General features: G+C 42.3%; 1 protein-coding gene and 1 long non-coding RNA gene across 9 annotated transcripts in view; one reads left to right on the forward strand and one right to left on the reverse strand.

Moving 5' to 3' along the window:
* Positions 1-26754, reverse strand: part of EEA1 (early endosome antigen 1) — a 472296-nt gene that overhangs the window by 151246 nt on the left and 294296 nt on the right. For 4 of the 8 annotated variants that reach the window (XM_051846534.2, XM_051846533.2, XM_051846532.2 and 1 more), the window contains exon 1: positions 26394-26730. The exons of 3 other annotated variants lie outside the window; for them this stretch is intronic. In XM_051846534.2, the coding sequence (XP_051702494.2) occupies positions 26394-26417 (24 nt within the window). In that variant the 5' untranslated portion in view covers positions 26418-26730. Of the gene's footprint in view, positions 1-26393; positions 26731-26754 lie in introns of those variants that run through there. One more of the 8 variants, XM_070052694.1, reaches the window with a different exon arrangement.
* Positions 25837-26754, forward strand: part of LOC138844407 (uncharacterized) — a 45634-nt gene continuing 44716 nt past the window's right edge. The window contains exon 1 of the long non-coding RNA XR_011380193.1: positions 25837-25952. This is a non-coding gene — a long non-coding RNA (uncharacterized lncRNA). The remainder of the gene's footprint in view (positions 25953-26754) is intronic.

The raw sequence follows: 26754 nt of genomic DNA on the forward strand, positions 1-26754 counted from the left end.
CAGTCAAGACTAGAACCAGTGCCCATATGGGATGCCAGCGCCACAAGCAGAGCATTGATCTGCATCGCAGTGCTGGCCCCTCAACTACATTACATTCTATTGTGTGGAATATCCACATTTATTTAACTAGTCCTCTACTGAAAGGCATTTAGGTCATTTCCACTTTCACTGTTATAAGCAGTGCCGCATGTATTTTAGGTATTTTAGGTAATTCTTCTGTGAATTCGTCACTGAGTAATCTCCTAGCATGCCTCAGAGAGACTAAATTTTTTTTGCACTTAGTTACATCCTCTTACATTGAGAGTCTTGGTTTTACAACCTTGATGAATACTGTCAAAAAGTAAAAAAAAATCCTTGATTTTTCTTTAATACCTCAAAACTAGATTGCTGGCTGTCATGCTGCTTCTAGTTTCTGGTTTATCTTGAAAAGTTAAAAAAAAATGTAGAATAAAGGAAAACAGAATGATGTACTTCTTGGAGTAGTTTATTAATCCTTTATTAACCGATAAAAACTGTTCAGTGTTAGTTGAATTCAGTGGAAATATTTCTTTTTCCTACCAGGAATTGTGAATACATCAGGTGTGGATTTCTATCTTCAAAAAAGGCTTTTCTCCGTTCTTGTGGAGAAGAAATGACATTGTATCTATTGCTGTATAATACACCACCCCCATCCCTTGGCTTACAACAACCATTTTATTTATTCTTTAAGTTTTTATTGTACATAATTTTTTTATTTGACTGCTAGAGTTATAGACAGTGAGAGAAAGAAAGGTCTTCCTTCCGTTGGTTCACCCCCCAAATGGCTGCCACAGCCAGCACAGCGCCAGGAGCCAGGTGCTTCCTCCTGGTCTCCCATGCAGGTGCAGGGGCCCAAGCACTTGGGCCATCCTCCACTGCCCTCCCAGGCCACAGCAGAGAGCTGGACTGGAAGAGGAGCAACAAGGACTAGAACACGGCGCCCATATGGGATGCCAGCACATTAGGCGGGGGATTAACTAAGTGAGCCACGGTGTCAGCCCCTTATTTATTCTTGATTCTGTGCATCAACAGCTTGGGATGGGCTTAGCTAAGTAGTTCTTCTGTTAGTCTCTTTTGGAATTACTCATTCATCTGCAGTCATCTGGTGACACAACTAAGATGGATGGTGTAAAACTGCTTTACTCATGTTGCTGGTTATGTACACGGGGCCATATGTGTCCAAGGCTAGCATGAGTTTATAATACAGATGAATTTCCAGCACCAATACACATTGTGAAAGCACGTTTCAAGTCTCTGCTTGTATCTCATGAACTAAAACAAGTTTTATGGCCAGCTCAGAGTTGATGTGGAAGAGATGATATAGGAAGAATTACAAGAAAATTACAAATAGGGATGAGTCATTGATGGTCATTCATAGCAATCTATTGCTTATGCCACGTTATTCTTGTGTTATGAGTAAGTGGTACAAAAGAAGAATAAGTCAGGGACATGGTGGAGATCCAGAAAACGTTTTATGATCTAATTTGAGTTGGGAAGATTGATTTCATGGGGCTCTTAACCTTAATCAGTTCTTTACCTCAAACGTCATACAAAATGTCTCATATCCTTTTCTTCTTGCTCTAAGTCTTCACCTTTCAAAACTAATATTCTTTATTCTAATCACTATTATAACATTAACACTTTCAACTCATTAATTCATTTTTGCTAATTATAGTTTTTGGACTTAAGTGTTCTTTCTCAATTCTTGGTCTTCTTAAAGTGAGCAGAGGGACCGGTGCTGTGGCTCAACTTGTTAATGCTCCAGCCTGCAGCACTGGCATCCCATATGGGTGCTGGTTTGAGTCCCAGCTGCCCTACTTCCCATCCAGCTCCCTGCTAACGCACCTGGGAAAGCAGCAGATGATAGCCCAAGTACTTGGGCCCCTGCACCAACATGGGAGACCTGGAAGAAGCTCCTGGCCCCTGGTTTCAGATGAGCTCAGCTCTGGCCATTGCAGTCATTTGGGGAGTGAACTAGTGGATGGAAGACCTCTCTCTACCTCTCTCTGTAACTCTTTCAAATAAATAAAAAATAAATGTGTAAAAAAAAAAAAAAAAACTGAATAGAACCTGGGGCCAGCCTTATGGTACAGCAGGTTAAGCTGCCTCCTGTAATGTTGGCATCCCAAATGAGTACCGGTTTGAGTTCCGGATATTCCACTTCCAATCCAGATCTCTGCTAGAGAACCTGGGAAAGCAGTGGAAGACAGCCCAAGTGTTTGAGCCTCTGCACCCACAAGGAGACCTGGCTGAAGTTCCAGGGTCCTGGCTTTAGCCTGGCTCAGCCCAGGCCACTGCAGCTTTTTGGGGTGTGAACCCCCTGATGCAAGATCTCTTTCTCTCTGTCCTTCCCTCTCTCTCTGTCACTTAGACTTTCAAATAAATAAGTAAATCTTTAAAAGAAACTGATTAGATGCTGATTAATATCAAATTGTGAAACAGAACACTTACTTGGGCTTTTCCAACAATATGACCTTGATCTAGAAAACTTAAGGTACCATAGAACTCTCCATATAATTCCACAGGTACTTTTCTATCCATCATAAAATCATGTTTATACATATACCATATTTAATTCAAATCCATTTATATCCACTTTCAAATGAATACAAGTCCGATTATCTGAGGTGTGGGCAATTTCACCAAACCTAGAGCCATGTACAACTTTAATGAGCAAGCAAATACAGTCACCTACACCATTAAATTATTAATGGCAAATTTAATGCAATGCCTACTCAATTTGTCTCTCTAAGTGGTGTCTAAACAACTATCCCACCTATTGCATCCAATTCCACTGTTCTCCAAAAATCAAGTGCCAGAACACAAATACGTCTGTTTCTTAAGTCATTTCTGCCTAACCTACCAGCACAAAATACTACTCTATGCCAGGAAAAAAGGGTCAGAAGCATATGCCTGGGGCCAGTATTGTGGCACAGCAGGTTAAGCTGCAGCTTACAACCCTGGCATCCCATATTGGAGTACTAGTTCAAGTCCTGGCTAATCTGCTTCTGATTCAGCTTCTTGCTATTCTGCCTGTAGAAGCAGTAGCAGATGGCCCAAGCACTGGGGTCCCCTTCACTCACATGGGAGACCCAGACAGAGATCTTAGCTCCAGGCTGTTGTGTGTATTTAGGGGAGAGAATCAGAAGATCGAAGATCTGTGTGTGTGTGTGTGTGTGTGTGTGTGTCTTTCTTTCTCTAACGCCTCTCTTTCTTACTCTGTCACTCTGCCTTTCAAATAATAAAGAGATGGGGCCAGCGCTGTGGTGCAGTGGGTTAACCCCCTAACCTGAAGTGCCAGCATCCCATATGGGTGCCGGTTCAAGACCTGGCTGCTCCACTTCCGGTCCAGCTCTCTGCTGTGGCCTGGGAGGGCAGTGGAAGACGGCCCAAGTCCTTGGTCCCATGACCCACATGGCAGACCCAGAAGAAGCTCCTAGCTCCTGGCTCCTGGCTTCGCACTGGCGCAGCTCTGGCCGTTGCGGCCAGTTGGGAAGTGAACCATCAATGGAAGATCTCTCTCTCTCTCTCTCTCTCTGCGGCCAGTTGGGAAGTGAACCATCAATGGAAGATATCTCTCTCTCTCTCTCTCTCTTTCTCTCTCTGCCTCTCCTCTCTCTATGTAACTCTGACTTGCAAATAAATAAATAAATCTTTTTAAAAAGAGAAATCAAATAATAAAGAGATAATTTTAAAAAAATCTATTTCCCTCTTAGTTCAGCCAGTCCAATGGCTGACATGATAAATAAAAAGGGGGTGGGAGGAAACATATACCTATCAAAATGCAACTGCTAGCCGGTGCCACGGCTCAATAAGTTAATCCTCCGCCTGTGGCGCCGGCACCCCGAGTTCTAGTCCCGGTCAGGGCGCCGGATTCTGTCCTGGTTGCCCCTCTTCCAGGCCAGCTCTCTGCTGTGGCCCGGGAGTGCAGTGGAGGATGGCCCAAGTCTTTGGGCCCTGCACCTGCATGGGAGACCAGGAAAAGCACCTGGCTCCTGGCTTCGGATCAGCACAGTGCGCCGGCCACAGTGCGCCGGCCACAGCATGCTGGCCGCAGCGGCCATTAGGGGCTGAACCAATGGAAAAAGGAAGACCTTCCTCTCTGTCTCTACTCACTGTCCACTCTGCCTGCCAAAAAAATAAATAAAATAAATAAAAATTTAAAAAATGCAATTGCTATTATTTATTTATTTATTTATTTATTTTTTTTGGCCAGGCAGAGTTAAGACAGTGAGAGAGAGAGAGAGAGAGAGTCACAGACAGTGAGACAGAGAGAAAGGTCTTCCTTCTATTGGTTCAATCCCCAAATGGCCGCTACGGCCGGCGCTACACTGATCTGAAGCCAGGAGCCAGGTAGTTCCTCATGGTCTCCCATGCGGGTGCAGAGACCCAAGCACGTGGGCCATCCTCCACTGCCTTCCCAGGCCACAGCAGAGAGCTGGACTGGAAGAGGAGCAACCGGGACAGAATCCGGCGCCCTGACCAGGACTAGAACCCGGTGTGCTGGCGCCACAGGTGGAGGATTAGCCAAGTGAGCCACAGCACTGGCCCAAAATGCAATTGTTTTCATCAAAGCCTGTCAAATGCTCCAAAATCAAAAGTCTACCTAAATCTAAGTACACTGATTCAGACTATAGAAGTTGGGGGTCACACAGACTGCATTCAATTGCCAGTTTCACTATTTAGAAGCTCTGTATATATATTTAATGTTTCTAAGCCTGAAATTCCCATATGTATAGTTGAACTAAAAATGTGTTGTGAATATTAAATTATAATAAATGTAGAATGTATATTTCAGGGCCTCACATTGTGGAAGATATATTGTAAATAGTAAACACATTATTACTACTAAGTGTACCTCTTCTAGAAAACAAATGTCAATGCCAGAATGCACTCAGAAATCGATTATCTCTTCCAATTGCATCACTTCACAGATGAAGAAACCAAGCCGAAGAAATAACTAGCTTGTTTGATAGTAGTCAGTCATCCAATGACGGAGTTGTAATTAAAACTTAGTTTCCAAGGTCTCAACCCAGTAGTCTTTCTACCTTCTCACAATGTTTCTCATTCATCTCTCTGATACCAATCAAGACATTTAATTTTCTAACCTCAGCTTCATCACTGATATGCTGTAGGAGTAGGACAAGATCATAAGTCTTTCCAGCTTTAAAATTCTAATTCCATGACTCATTTGGGCCCTAAATTGGCTAACTTAAAAGTAGGTACACAGGGGGCTGGCATTGTGGCATAGGCGGTAAAGCCACCACCTGCAGTGCTGGCATCCCATATGGGTGCCAGTTCAAGTCCTGGATACTCCACCTCTGATTCAACTCTCTGCTATGGCCTGGGAAACTATTAAGATGGCCCAGGTCCTTGGGCCCTGGCACCCGCATGGGAGACCAGGAAGAAGCACCTGGCTCCTGGCTTCGAATTGGCGCAGCTCCAGCAGTTGCAGCCAACTAGGGAGTGAACTAGTAGATATAAGATCTCTCGCTCTCTCTCTCTCTCGGCCTCTCCTTGTCTCTCTGTGTAACTCTTTCAAATAAATAAATAAACTTTTAAAAAAATAAAAATAAAAAAATAGCCTGTAAAAAAAAAAGTATATACACAGAAACTAAGTCAAATAAACTACCAATCCCTCAAATATGTTTAGTTTTCTTTTGGTTATTTCCAAAATTCTAAAACTTAACTGACTGGTTGTTAATAATTAAATGAAAGTGGTTTATCTATCAAAAGCAACAAGTATAATGGGGTAAAAAATCAGCCAAGTCAGTAAAAAACTAAGACCATTACAACTAATTACAAATGACATTACTAGTAATTAAAATGGGCGTATAGACATCACACAATTAACTTCAGGAAAAGAATAAAAGTTTTTAAAATATCTAACATATAATTAAAATTGATCTACATATTTTAGGCAAGGTTAGAGTACAGAATATTTAATTCATCAAATATGGACAGACAAGAAAACATATCAAAATAAGGGTTGACAATATAGTTTTGAGAAGCAACCCTTTTTTTAAGCCTTAAAATCACTTAATAGAAAAGAAGTGCAAACAATAAAATTTTCAGAACAGAGCATGTGGGCCATGCTGAAATTCCCAGAAAATTAAAGTGAAAATCTATTACTTGGCACGTAATAATCTAACAGAAATTCTAATCTATTAGCTGTGGATGTCTGTTATAAAAGATATGTTGAATATTGGTTTCAAGGAAACAGAACAAAAAAGTCATAAAATTAAGATCTATACTAAATTTTCTATGATGCAAAAATCCTAGAGAAAGATATCCAAACAGATTACTGTCATAATTCAGGTTCCCAAGGAAACACTTGCATACTAAAATCTGCATGCAGCAGGTTTATTAGGACACTATCGCAAAAACAACACCCTGTGTGGGCACAAGGGAAGCATGGGGTAGAGGGAGAAGTTGAACAGTATTGAATGGTAACACAATTGCAAGAGCAGCCTAAATTAATCCTGAAGCAGGAAGAGTCCTTCAAAAAAGTCCCTAATCAAGGCAAAGGGATGAGTCTTTGTATCTTCCATACCAACAAGCAAGCTGCTTACAGGAAGGGCATGTGATCATGAGGAAGCATCTTTCTGAAAGGGCAATTCCCAGAAAAGGAGATGCAAGGATGAGCCATTAGCAGCCACAATTGTAGGCATCCAGGGGATGTGTCTTCCCCCTGGCGGTTACTACAACAATGAACCTTACTTGCATTTAAGATACTGTGAAGGACCATACCCCATGTTGTGGAGAGGCGAGCAGATCTCAGAAGAGAATGCCTAATAGTTTCTGAAGCCTACTGTATGGAAGATGTTGTGACAGTCACCTTATGTGAGTTATCAAATTTTATCATGGAATCCTTGCTTCCTAAAGATATCTTTTTCATCCTTCAACAAAGATGCTAGAGAAAAAGGTAAAAGGTATAAGGATTGTTATACAGCACACCTAAAATTCTACTTTAGATATACACATGAACCACAGACTTAAAATCCTGGTTCTTCCTTGGTTTACATCTAAAACTTGCATCCTGAAAAACACTAGAAACATCACCTAAGTGGTACCCTCACTGGATAGGCAATGAAGCCCAGGGAAGCTCAATGATCGGCCTAAGACTAGAGAGAGAGAAGAGGGAAACCTGAATGTCTGTTTGGTTTGGTTTGGTTTGGTTTGGTTTTTATTCCAAATTCAATGACTTCTTCATTTGTTCTGGGTTCCTTAAATCAAAACTTAACAAAACCAAAATAACATTGAAGCATAAATCTTGTTCTAAACCTCAGAATAACAACTTCCCCCTAGATCAAGTGCATTTTCAAATAATTCACCTAAAATTATTGTATAACAATTAAAGAAATGTCAATGTCTGCAGGGTGAAATACTTAATATTTTTATTAACAATATTAGCTAACATAAACTCTATGACAGACACAACTCTAAGGACTGTGTTTGCTTTATATGATTTAATCCTCACAACAACCCTTACAGTAAAAACCAAAAGATCGTCCCCACTTAGCAAAGGGAAAACAAGACGTTAAAGACACTAACTTGTGAACAGAAATTGATCACTAGGACTAGTGAGATGGCATTGGTACATGCCACCTTGATGGGATTGATTGGAATCCCCTGGTATGTTTCTAACTCTACCGTTTGAGGTAAGTCAGCTTGAGCATGTCCCAAATTGCACATCTCTTCCCTCTCTTACTCCCACTCTTATATTTAACAGCGATCACTTTTCAGTTAAGTTTCAACACTTAAGAATAACTGTGTATTGATTACAATATTCAACCAAAAGTATTAAGTAGAACAAATAAACAAAAAAAAAATACTAAGGGGGATAACGTATTAAGTTGTTCATCAACAGTCAGGGCAAGGGCTGATCAAGTCACCGTTTCTCATAGTGTTCATTCACTTTAACAGGTTTCCTTTTTGGTGCTCAGTTAGTTGTCACCGATCAGGGAGAACATATGGTATTTGCCCTTTGGGACTGGCTTATTTCGTTCAGCATAATGCTTTCCAGATTCCTAACAGGGATCACTTTTCAGTTAAAATTTAAACACCTAAGAATAATTATGTGTTAATTACAGAGTTCAACCAATAGTACTAGAAAAAAAAAATACTAAAATGGATAACGTATTACATTGTAAATCAACAGTCAGTACAAGAGCTGATCAGGTCACTGTTTCTCACAGTGTCAATTTCACTTCAAAAAGTTTCCCTTTTGGTGCTCGGTTAGTTGTCCCCGATCAGGGAGAACATATGATATTTGTCCCTTTGGGACTGGCTTAATTCACTCAGCATGATGTTTTCCAAATTCCTCCATCATGTTGCAAATAACCGGATTTCGCTGTTTTTGACTGCTGTATAGTATTCTATACAGTACATGTCCCATAATTTCTTTCTTTCTTTTTTTTTTTTTTTTTTTTTTGACAGGCAGAGTGGACAGTGAGAGAGAGAGACAGAGAGAAAGGTCTTCCTTTGCCGTTGGTTCACCTCCAATGGCCGCCGCGGCCGGTGTGCTGCGGCCGGCGCACCGCACTGATCCGATGGCAGGAGCCAGGTACTTCTCCTGGTCTCCCATGGGGTGCAGGGCCCAAGTACTTGGGCCATCCTCCACTGCACTCCCTGGCCACAGCAGAGAGCTGGCCTGGAAGAGGGACAACCGGGAAAGAATCCGGCACCCCGACCAGGACTAGAACCCAGTGTGCGGGCGCCACAAGGCCGAGGATTAGCCTACTGAGCTGTGGCGCCGGCCCCATAATTTCTTTATCCAGTCTACTGTTGATGGGCATTTGGGTTGATTCCAAGTCTTAGCTATTGTGAATTGAGCTGCAATAAACATTAAGGTGCAGACAGCTTTTTTGTTTGCCAATTTAATTTCCTTTGGGTAAATTCCAAGGAGTGGGATGGCTGGGTTGAATGGTAGGGTTATATTCAGGTTTCTGAGGAATCTCCAGACTGACTTCCATAGTGGCTTAACCAGTTTGCATTCCCACCAACAGTGGGTTAGTGTCCCTTTTACCCCACATCCTCTCCAGCATCTATTGTTGGTAGATTTCTGACTGTGAGCCATTCTAACCTGGGTGAGGTGAAACCTCATTGTGGTTTTGATTTGCATTTCCCTGATTGCTAGTGATCTTGAACATTTTTTCATGTGTCTGTTGGCCATTTGGATTTCCTCTTTTGAAAAATGTCTATTGAGGTCCTTGGCCCATCTCTTGAGTGGGTTGTTTGTTTTGGTGTTGTGGAGTTTCTTGATTTCTTTGTAGATTCTGGTTATCAACCCTTTATCTGTTGCATAGTTTGCAAATATTTTTTCCCATTCTGTCGGTTGCCTCTTTACTTTCCTGACTGTTTCTTTTGCAGTACAGAAACTTCTCAATTTGATGCAATCCCAAATGTTAATTTTGGCTTTGACTGCCTGCGCCTCCAGGGTCTTTTCTAGGAAGTGTTTGCTGGTACCTATATCTTGCAGGGTTTCTCCAATGCTCTCTAGTAATTTGATGGTGTCGGGTCATAGATTTAAGTCTTTAATCCATGTTGAGTGGATTTTTGTGTAAGGTGAAAGGTAGGGGTCTTGCTTCATGATTCTGCACGTGGAAATCCAGTTTTCCCAGCACCATTTATTGAATAGACTGTCCTTACTCCAGGGATTGGTTTTGGATCCTTGATCAAATATGAGTTGGCTGTAGATGTTTGGATTGATTTCTGGTGTTTCAATTCTGTTCCATTGGTCTATCCATCTGTTTCTGTACCAGTACCATGCTGTTTTGATTACAACTGCCCTGTAGTATGTCCTGAAACCTGGTATTGTGATACCTCCAGCTTTGTTTTTGTTGTACAAGATTGCTTTAGCTATTCAAGGTCTCCTGTGTCTCCATATGAATTTCAGCATCATTTTTTCCAGATCTGAGAAGAAGGTCTTCGGTATCTTGATTGGTATCGCATTGAATCTGTAAATTGCTTTTGGTAGAATGGACATTTTGATGATACTGATTCTTCCAATCCATGAGCATGGAAGATTTTTCCATTTCTTGGTATCCTCTTCTATTTCTTTCTTTAAGGTTTTGTAATTCTCATCGTAGAGATCTTTAACATCCTTGGTTTAGTTTATTCCAAGGTATTTGACTGTTTTTGTAGCTATTGTGAATGGGATTGATCTTAGTAGTTCTTTCTCAGCCATGGTATTGCCTGTGTATACAAAGGCTGTTGATTTTTGTGCATTGATTTTATATCCTGCTACTTTGCCAAACTCTTCTATGAGTTCCAATAGTCTCTTAGTAGAGTTCTTTGGGTCCCCTAAGTAAAGAATCATATCATCTGCAAAGAGGGATAGTTTGAGTTCTTCCTTCCCAATTTGTATCCCTTTAATTTCTTTTTCTTGCCTAATAGCTCAGGCTAGAACTTCCAGAACTATATTGAATAGCAGTGGTGAGAGTGGGCATCCCTGTCTGGTACCAGATCTCAGTGGAAAAGCTTCCAACTTTTCCCCATTCAATAGGATGTTGGCCGTGGGTTTTTCATAAATTGCTTTGATTATATTGAGGAATGTTCCTTCCATACCCAGTTTGCTTAGAGTTTTCATCATGAAAGGGTGTTGTATTTTATCAAATGCTTTCTCTGTGTCTATTGAGAATGTGATAGTTAATGATTTGCATCTACTGCTATTGTCCATGCAACAAACATACATCTGTGTAACTAAACTGTTATTGTTATTGTGTTAAATATGTCAACCAACTGTAGAACATGCAATGGCCATGATCCATCCTAAACCAAGCTGTCTTACCATGATTCATTTGGAGAACAAAGCCCAAAATAATCAGGTTAATACGATTCTATGACTATTGTTCACTGATCAAATGTGATCACTTGGGCTCAACAGCAGTCATTCACAAGCTGGCTAGCAGCCAATAAAACGGCCCAAAAGTCAAACAAAAAATTAAAATTTGTCCCAACACAGAATTAACAATAGCTGAATCCTACACTTATAAGACCATCAAATTATAAACTATGAAGAGAAATGATCAATTAGCTGTACAAACTGGTACTAAATTGATACAGAGTGAAGTCGTGAGGTAAAGTGAGGGTATACAAGGGACATGAGTAAAGTGAGGGTATACAAGGGACATGAGTAAATCATAGTTACAACTCTGCCAAAGTTTCAAAAAACCATTGACTCTGAGTGTACAGAGGCAAAACATTAAGAAAATGAGTTGGCAATAGATACAAAAACACATAGATACAAGGACACAAACATGTACAGGTCACTGAATCTTCTGATAGCTAAACCCTACAGTGAAAATTTTTAAAACTCTACCATAGAGGTCCCAAATAGCACTGTCTTGTATCCTAGAAAGCTTTCCAGCAAAAATGTCTCAGAGGTTCATCCCCATATCATATTTTTTGTTTTGGACTTATATCAATTTCCATTTTTTTTCTTATTTCTTTTCATTTCCATCACTATCCTTTTATTTGTGCAAATCCTAGAACCAAAAAACCAATATCACTGGTTTAGAGCCACAGGAAATTCTGATTTATAAAAGAATGATCTATAAAAAATGTGCTTCACAGTGCCACAATTCCTTTATAAAAGGAGTAATAAACCCCATTGCACCCTAGACTTCAGTAGACTAAACTGGCTATGGACGCCTCACCTACAGGAACAACTTTATTGGCCTGACAGAGATCTACGTATGTTCCAACAAGAAAAGATGAGAAGGACATTTCAAATTTAGATTTAGATTCTTCTCTTGGGATTTGGGACAATAGGCCACTTGGCTATTTGGAGTCCTGAGAAAGCAGCAGTGTGGAGGAAAGACAAAAAAGTAGAGGCAGGGGCTGGCGTTGTGGCACAGTGGGTTAATGCCCTTGCCTAAAGTGCCAGCATCCCATATGGGTGCTTGTTTGAGTGTCGGCTGCTCCACTTTTGATCCAGCTCTATGCTGGCCTGAGAAAAGCAGTAGATGACCCAAGCAGTAGATGACTCAGGGCCCTTGCACCTGTGTGGGAGACCCTGAAGAAGCTCTTGGCTCCTGGCTTCGGATCGGCGTAACTCTGGCCATTGCAGCCAATTGGGGAGTGAACCATTGGATGGAAGACCCCCCCACCCCCTCTCTCTGCCTCCCTTCTCTCTGTGTAACTCTCTCAAATAAATAAATAAATCTTAGAAAAAAAAAAAAAAGCAGAGGCAAAAAGCTAGCAGCTCATAAGACAGTATGAGAGAGAACTGCCTCTGGCCTAGACACTATTCTAGGTCTTATTATTGAGAAACCCGACTAACTATACAGCCATTCATGTTCACAGATTACTGTGAAATATTACAGTAAATCCTTCATTTCAATTTAAACTGATTTATTTATAATCCACAAAAATAAAAGTAAGATCATGTCCAGATTATACTCATGCATTTACTATTTCATTATTTTGCATTTCCTTTCCCCTCCCAGTTCTTTTTTGTTTTTTTGTTTTTTTGTTTTTTTTTTTTTTTTGACAGGCAGAGTTAGAGAGAAAGGGAGAAAGGTCTTCCTTCCGTTGGTTCGCCCCCCAAATGGCCGCCACAGCCAGCGCACTGCGCCAATCCAAAGCCAGGAGCCAGGTGCTTCCTCCCAGTCTCCCATGCAGGTGCCAGGGCCCAAGCACTTGGGCCATCCTCCACTGCCTTCCCAGGCCACAGCAGAGAGCTGGACTGGAAGAGGAGCAACCGGGACAGAATCCGGCGCCCTGACCGGGACTAGAACCCGGGGTGTCGGTGCCGAAGGTGGAGGATTAGCCTAGTGAGCCATGGCGCTGGTCCCCCACAGTTCTTAGAAGAGTAGTCTGTGTTCCCTGTTTCAATTTCCTTTCTTCCCAGATAATCATTTCTCTCTATGACTCTCTTGAAATTGAATTGAGCATGTTCTAATTGTCCCATTCAGTGGACACTTCTCAGTCCTTATTTGACTTGACTTCTCTTCAACATACTCACACATCTAATACTTGCCTCTTCTTGTCTCATGAGTGCTGGGCCTGTATTTCTACCTGCAATGAACATCTCCACTGGAATGTCTAAACTGCTAGTTCACAGTCACGTTCCTCCCCAAAACTGTTTCTCCTTTTCTACCCTTACCCTCAGTCCATTCCAACAGCTATCCAAATTACTCACAAGTCAGGAAGTCCTATGAATTCACTTACATTGTTTGCAAATCAATCTAATCTATCCCTAAAGTCATTACTGAACTCAAGCTTTCTTCATCCCCTGGACCTCCAGACACAGGTCTATAAATCCTGAGCCAATGAAGAGACCCAAAAAAATTTTTTTAAGGATTATAAATTATTCTAACATGCAACAATTTCAGGAACTATAACTTTCCAGCAGTACTTCCCTTAATATAGCCATTCTCTCCACAAAGTCACCAACTAGTCAACATATATTATGGGAAAATCATTGGGGCCACTGTGGCAAAGCAGGTAAAGACACAGCTTATGGTGCAGGCATCCTATATGGGTGCCAGTTTGAGTCTTGGCTGCTTCACTTCCCTGCTAATGTGCCTGGGGAAGCAGTGAAAGATGGCTCAAGTATTTGGACCCCTTCTGCACCTACATGAGAGATCCAAAAGGAAGCTCCTGGCTCTTGGCTTCAGATAGTCCAGCTCCAACCACTGTAACCATTTAGAGAGTGAACCAAGCAGATGGGAGATCGTCTCTTCGTCTCTCCCTCTCTCTCTCTGTTAAATCTGCCTTTCAAATAAATAAATAATCTTAAACAAAAAAAAAAAAAAGAAAAGAAAACCATTAACCATCAGGTACTATGTTAGACTCTCGCAAAATCTCCACTCTCAGGAGTGACAGAGGCAAAAAGCCAGCAATTGGCCTCAAATGTCAAGTAAACAAATGACAAAAGTAATGTAATAAATTTTCTGAAGACATTTAGTATAACAGCTGGTATACAGTAGTCTTTATTAAATGTTGGATATAGTGCAAGTACTTAATCATTCATTAACACTATGAAGTAGGTACGATATTCATACTACAGATAAAGCAACTAGGACTAAGAAAACTCGAGTCTGTACAAGATTTTACCCTCATGACTGGAGACGCCCAGGGCTTAAATGCTGATCTAATTTTAAAAGCCTATTCTCTTAACTAGGATGGGGTGCTCTCGAAACAGGTAAATAACTCCTCGTGTCTCCTGAACTAAGAAATGTGGACAGCCAGAGAAGGGAATAAGTTGTGAGAAATAAAATTAGTGAGGGATGGCAAAGTTAGACACATACAGAGGTATGTGGAGGTGAGCCTAAGGTGGTATAAAGGAACCAAAATATTAAGGCTCTAATGTCCCAAGATAAAAAGTCTGGACATCTGCTATGGGCACTAAGTAGTCAGCAACAGTCTTCAGGTTGAAGATAGGTAGAAGAACAATTCAACTGATTCTCTTTTTATGATTACCTGGGGTAGGAGGGAGGACAGGTGTTTGGTACAGCAATTAAGATACCACTTAGGAGACACCAGCACTGTGGCACAGCGGGTTAAAGCCCCAGTCTGCAGTGCCAGCATCCCATATAGGCACCAGTTCCAGTCCCAGCTACTCAATTTCTTTTTTTTTTTTTATTTGTTTTACAGGCAGAGTGGACAGTGAGAGAGAGAGAGAGAGAGAGAGAGAAAGAAAGGTCTTCCTTTGCCATTGGTTCACCCTCCAATGGCCACTGCGGCCGGTGCACAGCGCTGATCCGAAGGCAGGAGCCAGGTACTTATCCTGGTCTCCCATGGGGTGCAGGGCCCAAGGACTTGGGCCATCCTCCACTGCACTCCCGGGCCACAGCAAAGAGCTGGCCTGGAAGAGGGGCAACCGGGACAGAATCCGGCGCCCCAACTGGGACTAGAACCAGGTATGCCGGCGCCGCTAGGCGGAGGATTAGCCTATTGAGCTGCGACGCCGGCCTATTCAACTTCTGATCCAGCTCCCTGCTAATGTGCCTGGGAAGGCAATGAAGGAGGCCCCAAGTACTTGGGCCCTTGCACCCATGTGGGAGACCCAGAAAAAAATCTGGTCCCTGCATTCAGATTGGCTCAGCTCTGGCCATTTGTGGCCATTTGGGGAGTGAACCAGCAGATGGAAGACCTCTCTCTCTCCTCTCTACTGTTTCTCTCTCTCTCTCTCTCTCTCTTTCTCCCCCTCCACTCCTCCCCCTATTCTCTCTCTCTCTCCCATCCTACCTCTCTCTAACTCAGCCTTTCAAATAAATAAAATAAATTAAAAAAAAAAAAAAGATACCACTTAGGATACCCGCAATAGATATAAGGATGCCTGAATTAGAGTCCTAGCTCTGCTTCCAATGCAGCTTCCTGCTAATGCACACTCTGGGAGGCAGTAGTGATGCTCATGGATGTGGGTCCCAGCCACTCACGTGGGAAACATGGATTGAGTTTCTGGCTCTCAGGTTTCAGCACGGCTCAGCTCTGGTTACTGTGGGATTTGGTGAATGGACCAGTGGAAAGAAAAATCTCTTTTTTCTCCCTGTTTGTCTGTCTGTCTCTCTCTCTCTACCTTTACAATAAAATGAAAACATTATAAATTTTTTAAAAAATATTATCTGGGAAAATATTATTGGATGGTTTTCCTTATTACAAATTTGATCATTTAAAAATTTGGGTGGAGTCCTTACTGTATAAGATTCAAAATTCTTCTACTTTTCCAGTCTTCTGTGTTCTAAGTATCCCTACCCATATCCAGAAATACAATCCCCTATTCTATGCTAAGTTATACCATGCTCTTGCATTTGCCTGGCCCTATGTTTAAAATGGCACTCCAGTGTTGTGAAGTAGCTGGTAAAGCCTCTACCTGCAATACCATCATCCCAGATGGGCACTGAATTGTGCCCTAGCTCCACTTCCAATTGAGCTTCCTGCTAATGGCCTAGTTTGGGAAGTAGTGGAGGATAGCTTAAGTACTTGAGCTCCTGCCACCCATGTGGGAAATTCAGAAGACGCTCTGGTTCCTGGCTTCGGCCTGGTCTGGGCTGGCCGGGCCCCGGCCATTGCAGCCATCTGAGGAGTAAACCAGCAGATGGAACATGAGTGTCTCTTTCCTCTTTCTCTTTCCCTCTCTCCCTCTTGTGTGTGTAACTCTGCCTTTCGAATAGATAAATGAATAAATATTTATAAATAAATACATAAAATGGTTTTCTTCCCCTTGCCCATTTCACATATATCCTCTCCAAGACTTTCAATAATCTTCATTCTCTACCTTCCCCAACTAATTTTCCACCAAAGAATGAGTTGCTTTTTATTTCATGTTCCCAAATTACTCTTCTGTGTACCTATTACAACAATTATCACACTGCTTCGTTATTTTCAAGTACCCTTCTCCTCTATTAAAATTACAAGACTTTTTTACGCATGACTTTTTTTTTAAAGATTTGTTTGTTTATTTGAAAGGCAGAGTGGTAGAAAGGAAGAGACAGATAAAAAAATATCTTCCATCCCTGGTTCATTCCCCAAATGCTTTTAACAGCCAGGGTTAGGCCAGGCCAATATCAGGAGCCAGAAACTCGCTCTGAGTTTCCCACATGGAAAACAGAAACCCAAGCACCTGAGCCATCATCAGCTGCCTTCCAGGTACATGAACAGGAGGCTGGATTGGAAGCACTGAATACACAGAATTTGAACCAGACACTCTGATATGGAATGCAGGTATCCAAAGTAACAACTTTATCTGCTATGCCACAATGTTCATTCTAAGAGATCTGCTTGCACATTTTTATCTCCAAGCAAAGCACAGTAGTTAGTACAGAATAAACTATCAGCAGTATGTCAAATGAAATCTGAGCTGATTCCTCATCTACAAAAAAAAAAATCAGTCTTGGTCTGTTTTCTGGTGTTAGAACAACTGAAGAAGGGAATTTATAAAACAAAGAGGTTTATTTGGACTCATGGTTCTGGAAATCCAAAAGCAAAATGCCAGCATCTGGTCATTTGTTGAGGGCCATGTTCTGCTCTAGGCATGGCAAAAGGCAGAAGGCAAAGCATGCACATGTAGAAGAGAGGTCACATGACAAGAGACTGAAGGAAAGCACAAGACTCACTCCCTAACAACCTGTTCTCATAGGAACTAATCCCCCCTCAAGAGAACTAACCCAATTTCTTGATAAAGATATTAATTCATGAGAGTAGTGTACCCAGGATCCAAATCACCAACACTACCACAATGGAAATCAAATTTTAACATGAAAAAAGAAATTTCAATGTGAGTTTTGGTGGGGAAAAAATCACATCTAAAATCACAGCACAATGTGATAAAACTGTTTCTCAAAGAAATCTGGAGTAGATAGTTACAACAACAAAACACCAACACATTAGCAACAGCTAATATTTACAGAGAGCTTACTGTGTGCCAGATACTCTTTTAAGAGTTCTACATGTATTAATTCATTTAATCTTCACAAAAACTCTATGAGGAATGTATTTCTGTTATAACTATTTTACTCCACAGAGAAGTCAAGTATATCTTGCCCAAAACCATACAGCTGGTAAATGGCAATCTGTCTTCAGGATTCACGTTCTTAACAACTAAACTATGCTGTTTCTTTAGCTCAAACAAAAGATAGCTAGGATTAGAGAAGAAAACTTAGTCCTAGCTTTGGTTCCCTTATATCTTAATCTCTTCTTTATTCTTAACAAGCTAAAAAATAATAATAATAATTTCATTAGCTGATACTTTTAAATACGTGCTTCAATAAATTAAGTAATAATGTCATCAAAATTAAATGTGCAACACTTCTGGGAAGCTTTCCTCATACTTCAGTTTAAACAAAGGCCCTCCTCATGGACGCTCTTGAGGCTCCCTATGCTTTGCCCACCTAACACTCATCTAAGTATGCAATGGTAATTACATGATGTTTTTGAACAACTCCTCTCTCCTCCACTGGACACTAAGTTCCACAAGCCTTCATCTCTGTTTTATTCATCACTTGTAGCTATAGAAGTAGATCCATAAAAGGTGCTTTGGGAATAGCTATGCTTAAAATGTATCCTTTATTCATCATCTTTATTCTCCTATACTGTCAGCAACCCTATGCAAATATCACAATCACTTAGTGCTTGAAATATTAAAAATTACCTGGTTTTTGCTTATATTTTCCTGTATTTTAATACATTATATGCAACACTAGCACATGAATCTTCCTAAAACATCCCTTTAACATTTTCTCAAAGATATTAAATTCCTAGTAGGTGCCAAGTACAACTCATTGTTTACCCAAATTGTATTGATTTTTCTACTGCTTACAAAGTTCAAAATTTCACTAGAATCATCTGCTTTAAAAACAAAAGGGAAAGTCTATACCATTTCCCACTAAAAAAAACCCCTAAGATCCTTAGAGATGTAGCTAATTTCAAGGTTGGGAAAGCGTAGGTAAAGAATACCCTAGGTATATCTCATTAGGCCAAAAAGTCATGAAATACTCATAAAAATGAAGGAGAGAGTCTAAAGGACACAGAAGCCATCCCGAAGGGGCTCCTGCTGTTCAAACATGACACAATTAAGCACAATACTGTAAATTTATGAGTTCACGTCAGAAAGACAGAAAGCCAGCCAGCCACCCAAGGACCTACTGGTAAATGAGGAAAAGTAGTAGAGTGGAAAAATCATCATTTTGCAGCCATGATATTAAAGACTGGATCAGGCAGGAATCAACAACAGTTGCTAAATCTATGAATGAATGGATTACTGTGGCTATTGTAGGATTGAGTTAGATACTAATAGAGTAGGGTTTTTATTTTTTTTTTTTTTTTTTAAGATTTCTTTTATTTTATTTGAAAGGCAAAGTTACAGAGATTGAGAGGGAGACACATCTTCTATCCACTGGTTCATTCCCCAGATGGCCACAAAGGCTGGGTGTGGGCCACACCCAAAGCCAAGAGCCAGGAGCTTCTTGCAGGGACCCAAGCACCTGGGCCATCCTCCGCTGCTTTCCCAGCACATTAACAGGGAAGTAGATCAGAAGTGGAGCAATCAGGTATCAAACTGGCACCCATATGGGATTCGGGAGTCATAGGCAGCACCTTAATCCACTGGGCCACAGTCCCGGCCCCCGTGTAGGTTGTTACAAAAGTAAGTTCAGTTCCTGCCCTTCTGCCTTCTGCCATAGATGAGCAACATGAATGCACTTGCCAAATGTTGGTCCCTTCATCTTGGACTTTATCCACTCTATGGTATTTTGTTATAACACCACAAAATAAGCAAAAAGGGGAAATATATTCTTTAAAATACTATAAAATAAAAATAAATGCTATGTAAATATTCCAGATTTTTTTTTTTTTTTTTTTTTTTTTTGACAGCTAGAGTAAGACAGTGAGAGAAAGAAAGAGACAGAGAGAAAGGTCTTCCTTCCTTTGGTTCACCCCTACAGCCGGCGTGCTGCGCTGATCCAAAGCCAGGAGCCAGGTGCTTCCCCTCGGTCTCCCATGCGGGTGCAGGGCCCAAGCACTTGGGCCATCCTCCACTGCCTTCCCAGGCCACAGTAGAGAGCTGGACTGGAAGAGGAGCAACTGGGACAGAACCTGGGGCCCCAACCAGGACTAGAACCCGGGGTACTGGTGCCATAGGTGGAGGATTAGCCAAGTGAGCCACAGCACCGGCCAATACTCCAGATTTTAAAAGGTTGGAATAGGGGCCAGTGCTGGGGCATAGTAGGCTAAGTCTCTGCCTGAGGCACCGGCATGCCATAAAGGTGCCGGTTCATGTCCCAGCTGCTCCTCTTCCAATCCAGCTCTCTGCTTATGGCCTGGGAAAGCAGTGGAGGATGGCCCAAGTGCCTGGGACCCTGCACCTGCACAAGAGACCCCAAAGAAGCTCTTGGCTCCTGGCTTTGGATTGGCCCAGCTCCAGCCATTTGGGGAGTGAACCAGCAGATGGAGGACCTTTCTCTCTGTCTCTCCCTCTGTCTGTCTATAACTCTGCCTCTCAAATAAATAAATGAAATATTAAATAAGTATATAAAAAGGCTGTAACAACATGACAACTAAATAGGATATCTAATTTTAACTAACTGTATTCAGGAGGTTGCAGGATGCTACAAAGGACACAACTAGACTAACTGTGAAACATTAATGATGGATAATGAATTGAACCAATGTAGATTTATGAAGTGGGGAACTATACTGTAATTATGTAAGAGAAATTCCTATTCTTCATTGAAATATTCAGAGGTGAAGGTCCATAACAGATCTTCAAATGGTTCAGGGAAAAATAAATCACATACATACGCAAAGGGGGTTGATGAAAGGGAAGGAAAAAAAGAGATAAAAGAACAAAGTAAGCAAATGGGACAAAATGTCAATGATAGGTAAATCTGCATTAAAATGTGTTCACTGCATTACTTTATTCTTGCAACTGTTGGCAAGTCTGAAACTAGTTCCAAAAAGGAAGTTCAAAATTAGTACACACACACACACACACTCACACACATTTTCATACCTGTACTGTCCAATATAGTAGCCCTTAGCTACAAGAGGCTGCTGAAGAGTTGAAATATGGTTAATACAAATTGAGATGTGCCACTAGTATAAAATACACAAAAAAATTTCAAAAACTTAGTACAAAAGAAATTTCTCATAAATAATTTCTGTACTAATTACATTTTTAAATACTTTAACTACATGGGATTTAAAAAATGAAAATTTTAAACATTTATTTAGTTAGTTAGTTAGTTATTTGAAACGCCGGGTTACAGAAAGAGAGGTAGAGAAAGGGGAGACAAGTAGACATCTTCTATCTACTGGCTCACTCTCAAAATGGCTGCAATGGCCTAGCCTAGGCCAGGCTGAAGCCAGGAGCCTCTAACTCCATCTGGGTCTCCCACATGGGTGCAAGGACCCAAGCTCTTAGGCCATCTTCTGCTGCTTTCCCAGGCCCATTATCAGGCAGCTGGATCAGAAGCAAAGCAGCCAGGACATGAACTGATGCCCATATAGGACACCTGTGTCACAGGCAGTGGCTTAACCTGTTTGACCACAAACCTGTCCCCAGAAATAACATTTTAAAAATCAGTTTCACCTCTTTACTTTTTAAGAATATAACTACTAGCAATTTTATCTTACACATGTAACTCATAATTGCTTTGGACAGAGCTGAGCTAGACAGTCAAGCACCTCCAAAATAAGGTGTTAAATTTCTCTGCACAATTTCTCTATAGGAGGCTTTGCTCAGTGGCAGGAGGTTACGCTGCCTCTGCAGCACCAGCATCCCATATGGGCACTGGTTCATGTCCCAGCTGATCCACTTCTGGTCTAGCTCCCTGCTAATGTGCTAGGGAAAGCAGAAGATGGCACAAGTCCTTGGGACCCTGCACCCACACCAGAGACCCAGAAGAAGCTCCCGGCTCCTGGCTTTGGCCTCGCCCAGCACTGGCCACTGCAGCCATTTGGAGAAAGAACCAGCAGATAAAGAATCTCTCTCTCTCTCTGTAACTCTGCCTTTCAAATAAATAAAATAAATCTTTTAAAAGAAGTCTCTTGGGGCCAGTATTGCGGCACAGTAGGTTAATTCTCTGCCTGCAGTGCCAACATCCTATATTGGTGCTTGTTCTACTCCCAGCTGCTCCTCTTTCGATCCTGCTCTCTGCTATTGCCTGGGAAAGCAGTAAAAGATAGCCCAAGCCCTTGGGCCCCTGCACCCACATGGGAGACCCAAAAGAAGCTCCTGGCTCCTGGCTTCAGATCAGCACAGCTCTAGCCATTGTGGCCATCTGGGGAGTGAACCAGCAGATGGAAGACCTCTCTCTTTCTTTCTCTCTCTCTGCCTCTCTGTGTAAATCTGCCTTTCAAATAAATAAATAAATCTTTAAAAATTAATGTATTAGTCTGTATGCCTGTTCTGATGCACTATAGACACACATAGAAAAAAAATTTCAGAGGCTGGCACTGTGGCATAGTGGGTAAACCTACCTACCGCCTATGATGCCAGCATCCCAAATGGACACAGGTTCCAGTCCCTGCTGCTCTACTTCTGATCCAGTTCTCTGCTGATGTGCCTGGGAAAGCAGTGGAGCTCTGTCCAATTACCTGGGCCCCACCACCCATGTGGTAGACATGGAAGAAGCTCCTGGCCCTTGGCTTTCGACTGGGTCAGCTCTGGCGGTTGCGGCCACTTGAGAGTGAACCAGTAGATAAAAGACCTTTTTCTCTGTCTCTCCCTCTCCCTGTTTGTAACTCTACCTCTCAAATAAATAAATAAAATCTTTTTAAGAATAAATTAAAATATATATAAGTAAATGTATCTTTCTATTTCTTTCTGCTATAAATAGACATCTGTCTAAAAGTCACTTAGTTTTAAGCTATTTAACTGCAGACATTGTGTCTTCACTGTCCTAGCCCCCGTGCTAGCACAAAGCAAGTGTTACACATATTTGTGAAAAGACTTAGGAAGAAGTGGAGGCAAGAGGAATGAACCCATTCCCATCTCTGATTCTTTGCTTACACTGTAACTCCTTCCTGAAATGAAACTTTTCTTCTCTTCAAAACTGTATCTCAGGCCCATTTTCTCCAAGCCAAGTACTTGCTCTGATCCTCCTCTGTACTACTACAGTCTTTGTTGTCTCTGTCACTTACTTTGGCATTTAATCATGTACATTCCTCGAGGCAGACCTTGGGCCTGGTATTTTGTTCCTGTATCTTCCACAGTGATAGCACGATGTCAACCATATCAGCTGAACAGTGAGGAGGAGGGCAGCTAGGTGTCAGGAAAAGGAACATGGGATTGGGAGCTGCTAAAAGGATGGGGAGATGTAAGAATTTGGCTGAAGTCTCCAGTAATCTTTGGTATCTACTGTCACCTTAGAAAAATCACTTAATCTCACTCAGTTTCTATTTCCTCATTCTTAAAATCAGAGAGAGAAGACCTCATGACATAAAAGAAGCCCTTTTAATTCCACAGTTCTGAAATAAATTCATTTTTTTCCTTAGCAGCATTACTGAAATCTACCAGTAAAAGGAAATCTAACCCCCTACTGTTACATCACAGGGAGTTCCTTAAGAAGAAAGAGCAGCAAAGTTTACAAACTACTGAAGGGACTAAAGGTTCACCTTTCTGGCCACTAGGCCCTTTAAATTCGTGTTTTCTTCAAAGGATTATTAAGCAAAATGACACATATTAGAGCTACTGGGTTGTTTTCCCCAAGCCCTTTCAAGCTTCAGAGAGATATTTTTCTTTAATAAGTGAATGAAAAAAGAGGAAGAGGAGGAGAAGTGGGACCAGAAACTTCCTTAAAGTAACATAGGATCTTATTTGCAATTCTTAAGGACTATGACTTATAACTGATCATAAGCTCATTCTCCCTTTCTTCTTTAAAAAAATGTTATTTAAAGGACACTATTCAGAAGAAAATCACAATAGCTAAAGTGAAAAGATCATATAAAAACAGAATCTTAAAGAAGTGCAAAATAATTTCAAAGCATAGAGACCATTTCAAACAACTTTCTAAATCAGAACTATAGTTTTATTTTTATTATCTTGATACCTATACTGTGAAATAAATTTATCAGGGTAGGGTGAGATAAAATGGTTGCCATATTACATAATTTAAAGATTCAACACCACTAGTAGAATTAATAAAACACATATTCTAAGTTCCAAATTAGCAATACAAATCACAAAATTTCTTTAAGACTTTTATCAAAATGTAACTATCAAATGCGAGCTTAACACTGACCTACCTCCCAGATAAAAGCTAACTCCTTCAAAGGAACTCTAGATTTTCTCAGTTTGTCACTAGCTACCTGGGTTGCCTCATCTCCTGCCAGTCCCTGAATATCATCTCTCTCCCTAAATCTAACTGCTCACTCTCCCTGTCCCACATTATTTGCTCCTTTTATGAACCAATGCCTTTGTAATTGCCATTCTCTGAGCCCAATCCATCCTTCCCTCTTTTGACTTGTGAATATGCCCTCTTCCTTAAAGCTTTTCCCGACTGCCACCAATAACCTCCCACAAAGTGGCTCCCAGGGCACTCTTCACACTTCTATTGAATCGTACTATAATTACTTCTAAATGTCCACCTCCCTGACTAGGCCATGAGTTCTAAAAGGAGAGCACATATCTTATCAAACTGTTCCCCAGCCTCTACCATAATGCCTGGCATTCACTGCCAACTCAAGTATATGAAATAAAAGAAAATTAAATAGTGGATCTTCTTACTAAAGAGTGCCTACATTAGGGCTGATGTTTGGTCTAGCAGTAAAGATGCTGGTTAGGATACCTAAGTCCCATACCGGAGTGCCTGGGTTCCACCCCTATCTCCAACTCCTGTTCTGACTTTGGTCCCAGCTCCGGACTCCAGCTTCCTGCCAATGCAGACCCTGAGAGGCAGAACTGAGCCACTCATGTGAGAAACCTGGATTGAGTTCCTGCCTGCAGTTAAAAGGTTGTGAGCATTTGAAGCATTAACCAACAGATGGTAGCTCACTCTTTTTCTCTGTTTCTGCCTCTCAAATAAAATTTGCTTTTAAAAGTCCATACATTTAACACAGTGGTTCTCAACCAGAGGCAGTGTTGCCCTTGGGGGACATCTGGAAAACTCTGGAGATATTTTTAATAGTCATAACAGGGGGGAGGACATTTTGGGGAAGGCTACTGGCATCTAGTGGGTTAAAGTCAGAGATGTTGCTAAGTATCCTATGGTCCCCAGGACAGCTCTCCATGACAAAGAATTATCCTGATCAAAAACATCAATAGTGCTGAGGGTGAGAAACTCAGCTGTCAACTGACTTATTCAAATGTGATGATTCAGTACTGCAACTCAGCAAGACCCACAATAAATTCCAATTTTGTACTTCCAACTGAAACTTCTCCTAACAGTTCATATGTACACACCAACACTAAAAATGATCCTTATATAATCTTAATGCTTAACAACATTAAAGAAAAAGTACTGGAAAGCCCCTCTTACTTCTGAAAACTAACCCATAACTACCACAAGCTACTTTTAAATCAGTAAACACTTTGTAAACTTTAAAGCAACTCACAGGCAAACTAGCTTTCCCCTGTGGACCTATAACAGAAACAGAATCTGAGGCATGAGGTAATCAGTTTCTCCAGGGCTGATAAAAGAAAATCTCTTAAGTACCACAAGTAAATCATACACAGATGTCTTGCACAAAGGAACAGGCGGAAAGTGTAAAGGGCATGCCCTTGCTACTGCCAAATTCACTGCTTATCAAGGGCTCAAAAAACTCCAACAAAACCACTGCAAAAAAATAAAAAACAAATGTCAATACAGAGGGTCAGATACAGAAGTTAACTATTCCTGCCCTTCATATATGACCAAGTCTTACATGCCTTGAACATTTCAGGAAAGCTGTGCAGAAGCAAGAACACTCCCTTTCCATCCAACTGGATGACTCAATTCCGGTTGAATACCACAAACTCACTCATTTCTTCTGCCTTTGAACTTGTTAGTTATCCTACTCCCTAAGTAACCAACTGATGGGTTTGGCACCTACTTTTTTGTTAACACCTATTAGTCTCAAAATCAAGAAGAACGCAAGCTATACAAAGCAAAAACTTGAGTTCAGTAACTCTTACAGGAAGAGAGAGTTTAATTATGTTATTTTAGGAAGTGCTTGGTAAACAATCCACCAACAGCTCTCTCGTTACATATTCAAGGTTTTCCAGATTTCAAATAGAGATACACTGGCAGAAATCGAAGAAGTGTGTACCATTTGATAAAGCTTAGTACGGTTTTCTTTTCAGATAGCTAAAATAAGGTACTTGGGCTTGGAAGGGAAAACGCATTTTTAATTAAAAAAAAAAAAGTTTCCGACGGTGAGTAATATCTTCCTTCTCAGCTGACTTCGCTATTAAGTGCCAGTCCTACGACTGGGCCCACGCTAGGCCGGGTCTCGCCGCGCCGCCCTCCAGCGCTGTCCACATGGGAAGGCGACGCCGTGTGGGGCAGGTGCGTGTCGCGTCAGGTGGAGGGCCCGGCGGGCGGGGAACCTGGGGGAGAGCTAAGCACGCCGCCCGCCATCTCCCACGGGCCGGACTCCAGCCCGGCCGGCAGGGCGTCCCACAGGCACCAACTCTCCATTTTCACCCCCATTCCGGGATCCCGGGAGGGACGCGCGGCGCCACACCCTCCAGCTCGCAGCCCGCTCGCGCTGACAGCCCCACGGGGGCTCCGGCCTGCCGCCCCGCCGCGCTCCAGCCGCCCTCCCCGCCCCCGCGGCTGGCCCCCGGGCCGGACGACCAGGCCCAAACGGCCTGCGGACTGCGGGGCCTAGAGAAGCAAGGGGCCCGCGCTGAGGAGGGGGCTCCCGCGCCGCCGCGCCGCGCCCGCGGCCCGGGGCCGGGGCTCTCCCGCTCACGTGCTGCCGGAAGGACGGTTTCACTCTCTTACCCTCTGCAAAATCCTCCTTAACATGGTTTAAACACCTCCCGGCGCCGCCGCGGTGACTCTCCGGACCCTACTCGGGGCCACTCACTCACTACTCGGGGGCGCGCGGGCCGGGAGGGACTGGGGGAGGAGATCGGGATGAGGCGGTGGCGGCGACCGCTCAAGCGGCCCCGACTTCCCCACTGGCGGCGAGAGGGAGCGCGAGCGAGCGAAGCAGCGACGAGGTAGCCTCCGAGCGCCCGCCCGCCGGGCTGCCCCCGTAACTGACAGCTGGGCGGGCCCGCCCGCCCGCGGCCGCCGAAGAGGCGGTACCGCCGCCGCCCCGCCCTCCGGTCTGTCTGTCCGCCGAGGGGGGCGGGGCTGG

The sequence above is a fragment of the Oryctolagus cuniculus genome, chromosome 11, assembly GCF_964237555.1.
Source record: "Oryctolagus cuniculus chromosome 11, mOryCun1.1, whole genome shotgun sequence".
Classification (NCBI taxonomy): Eukaryota; Metazoa; Chordata; class Mammalia; order Lagomorpha; family Leporidae; genus Oryctolagus; species Oryctolagus cuniculus.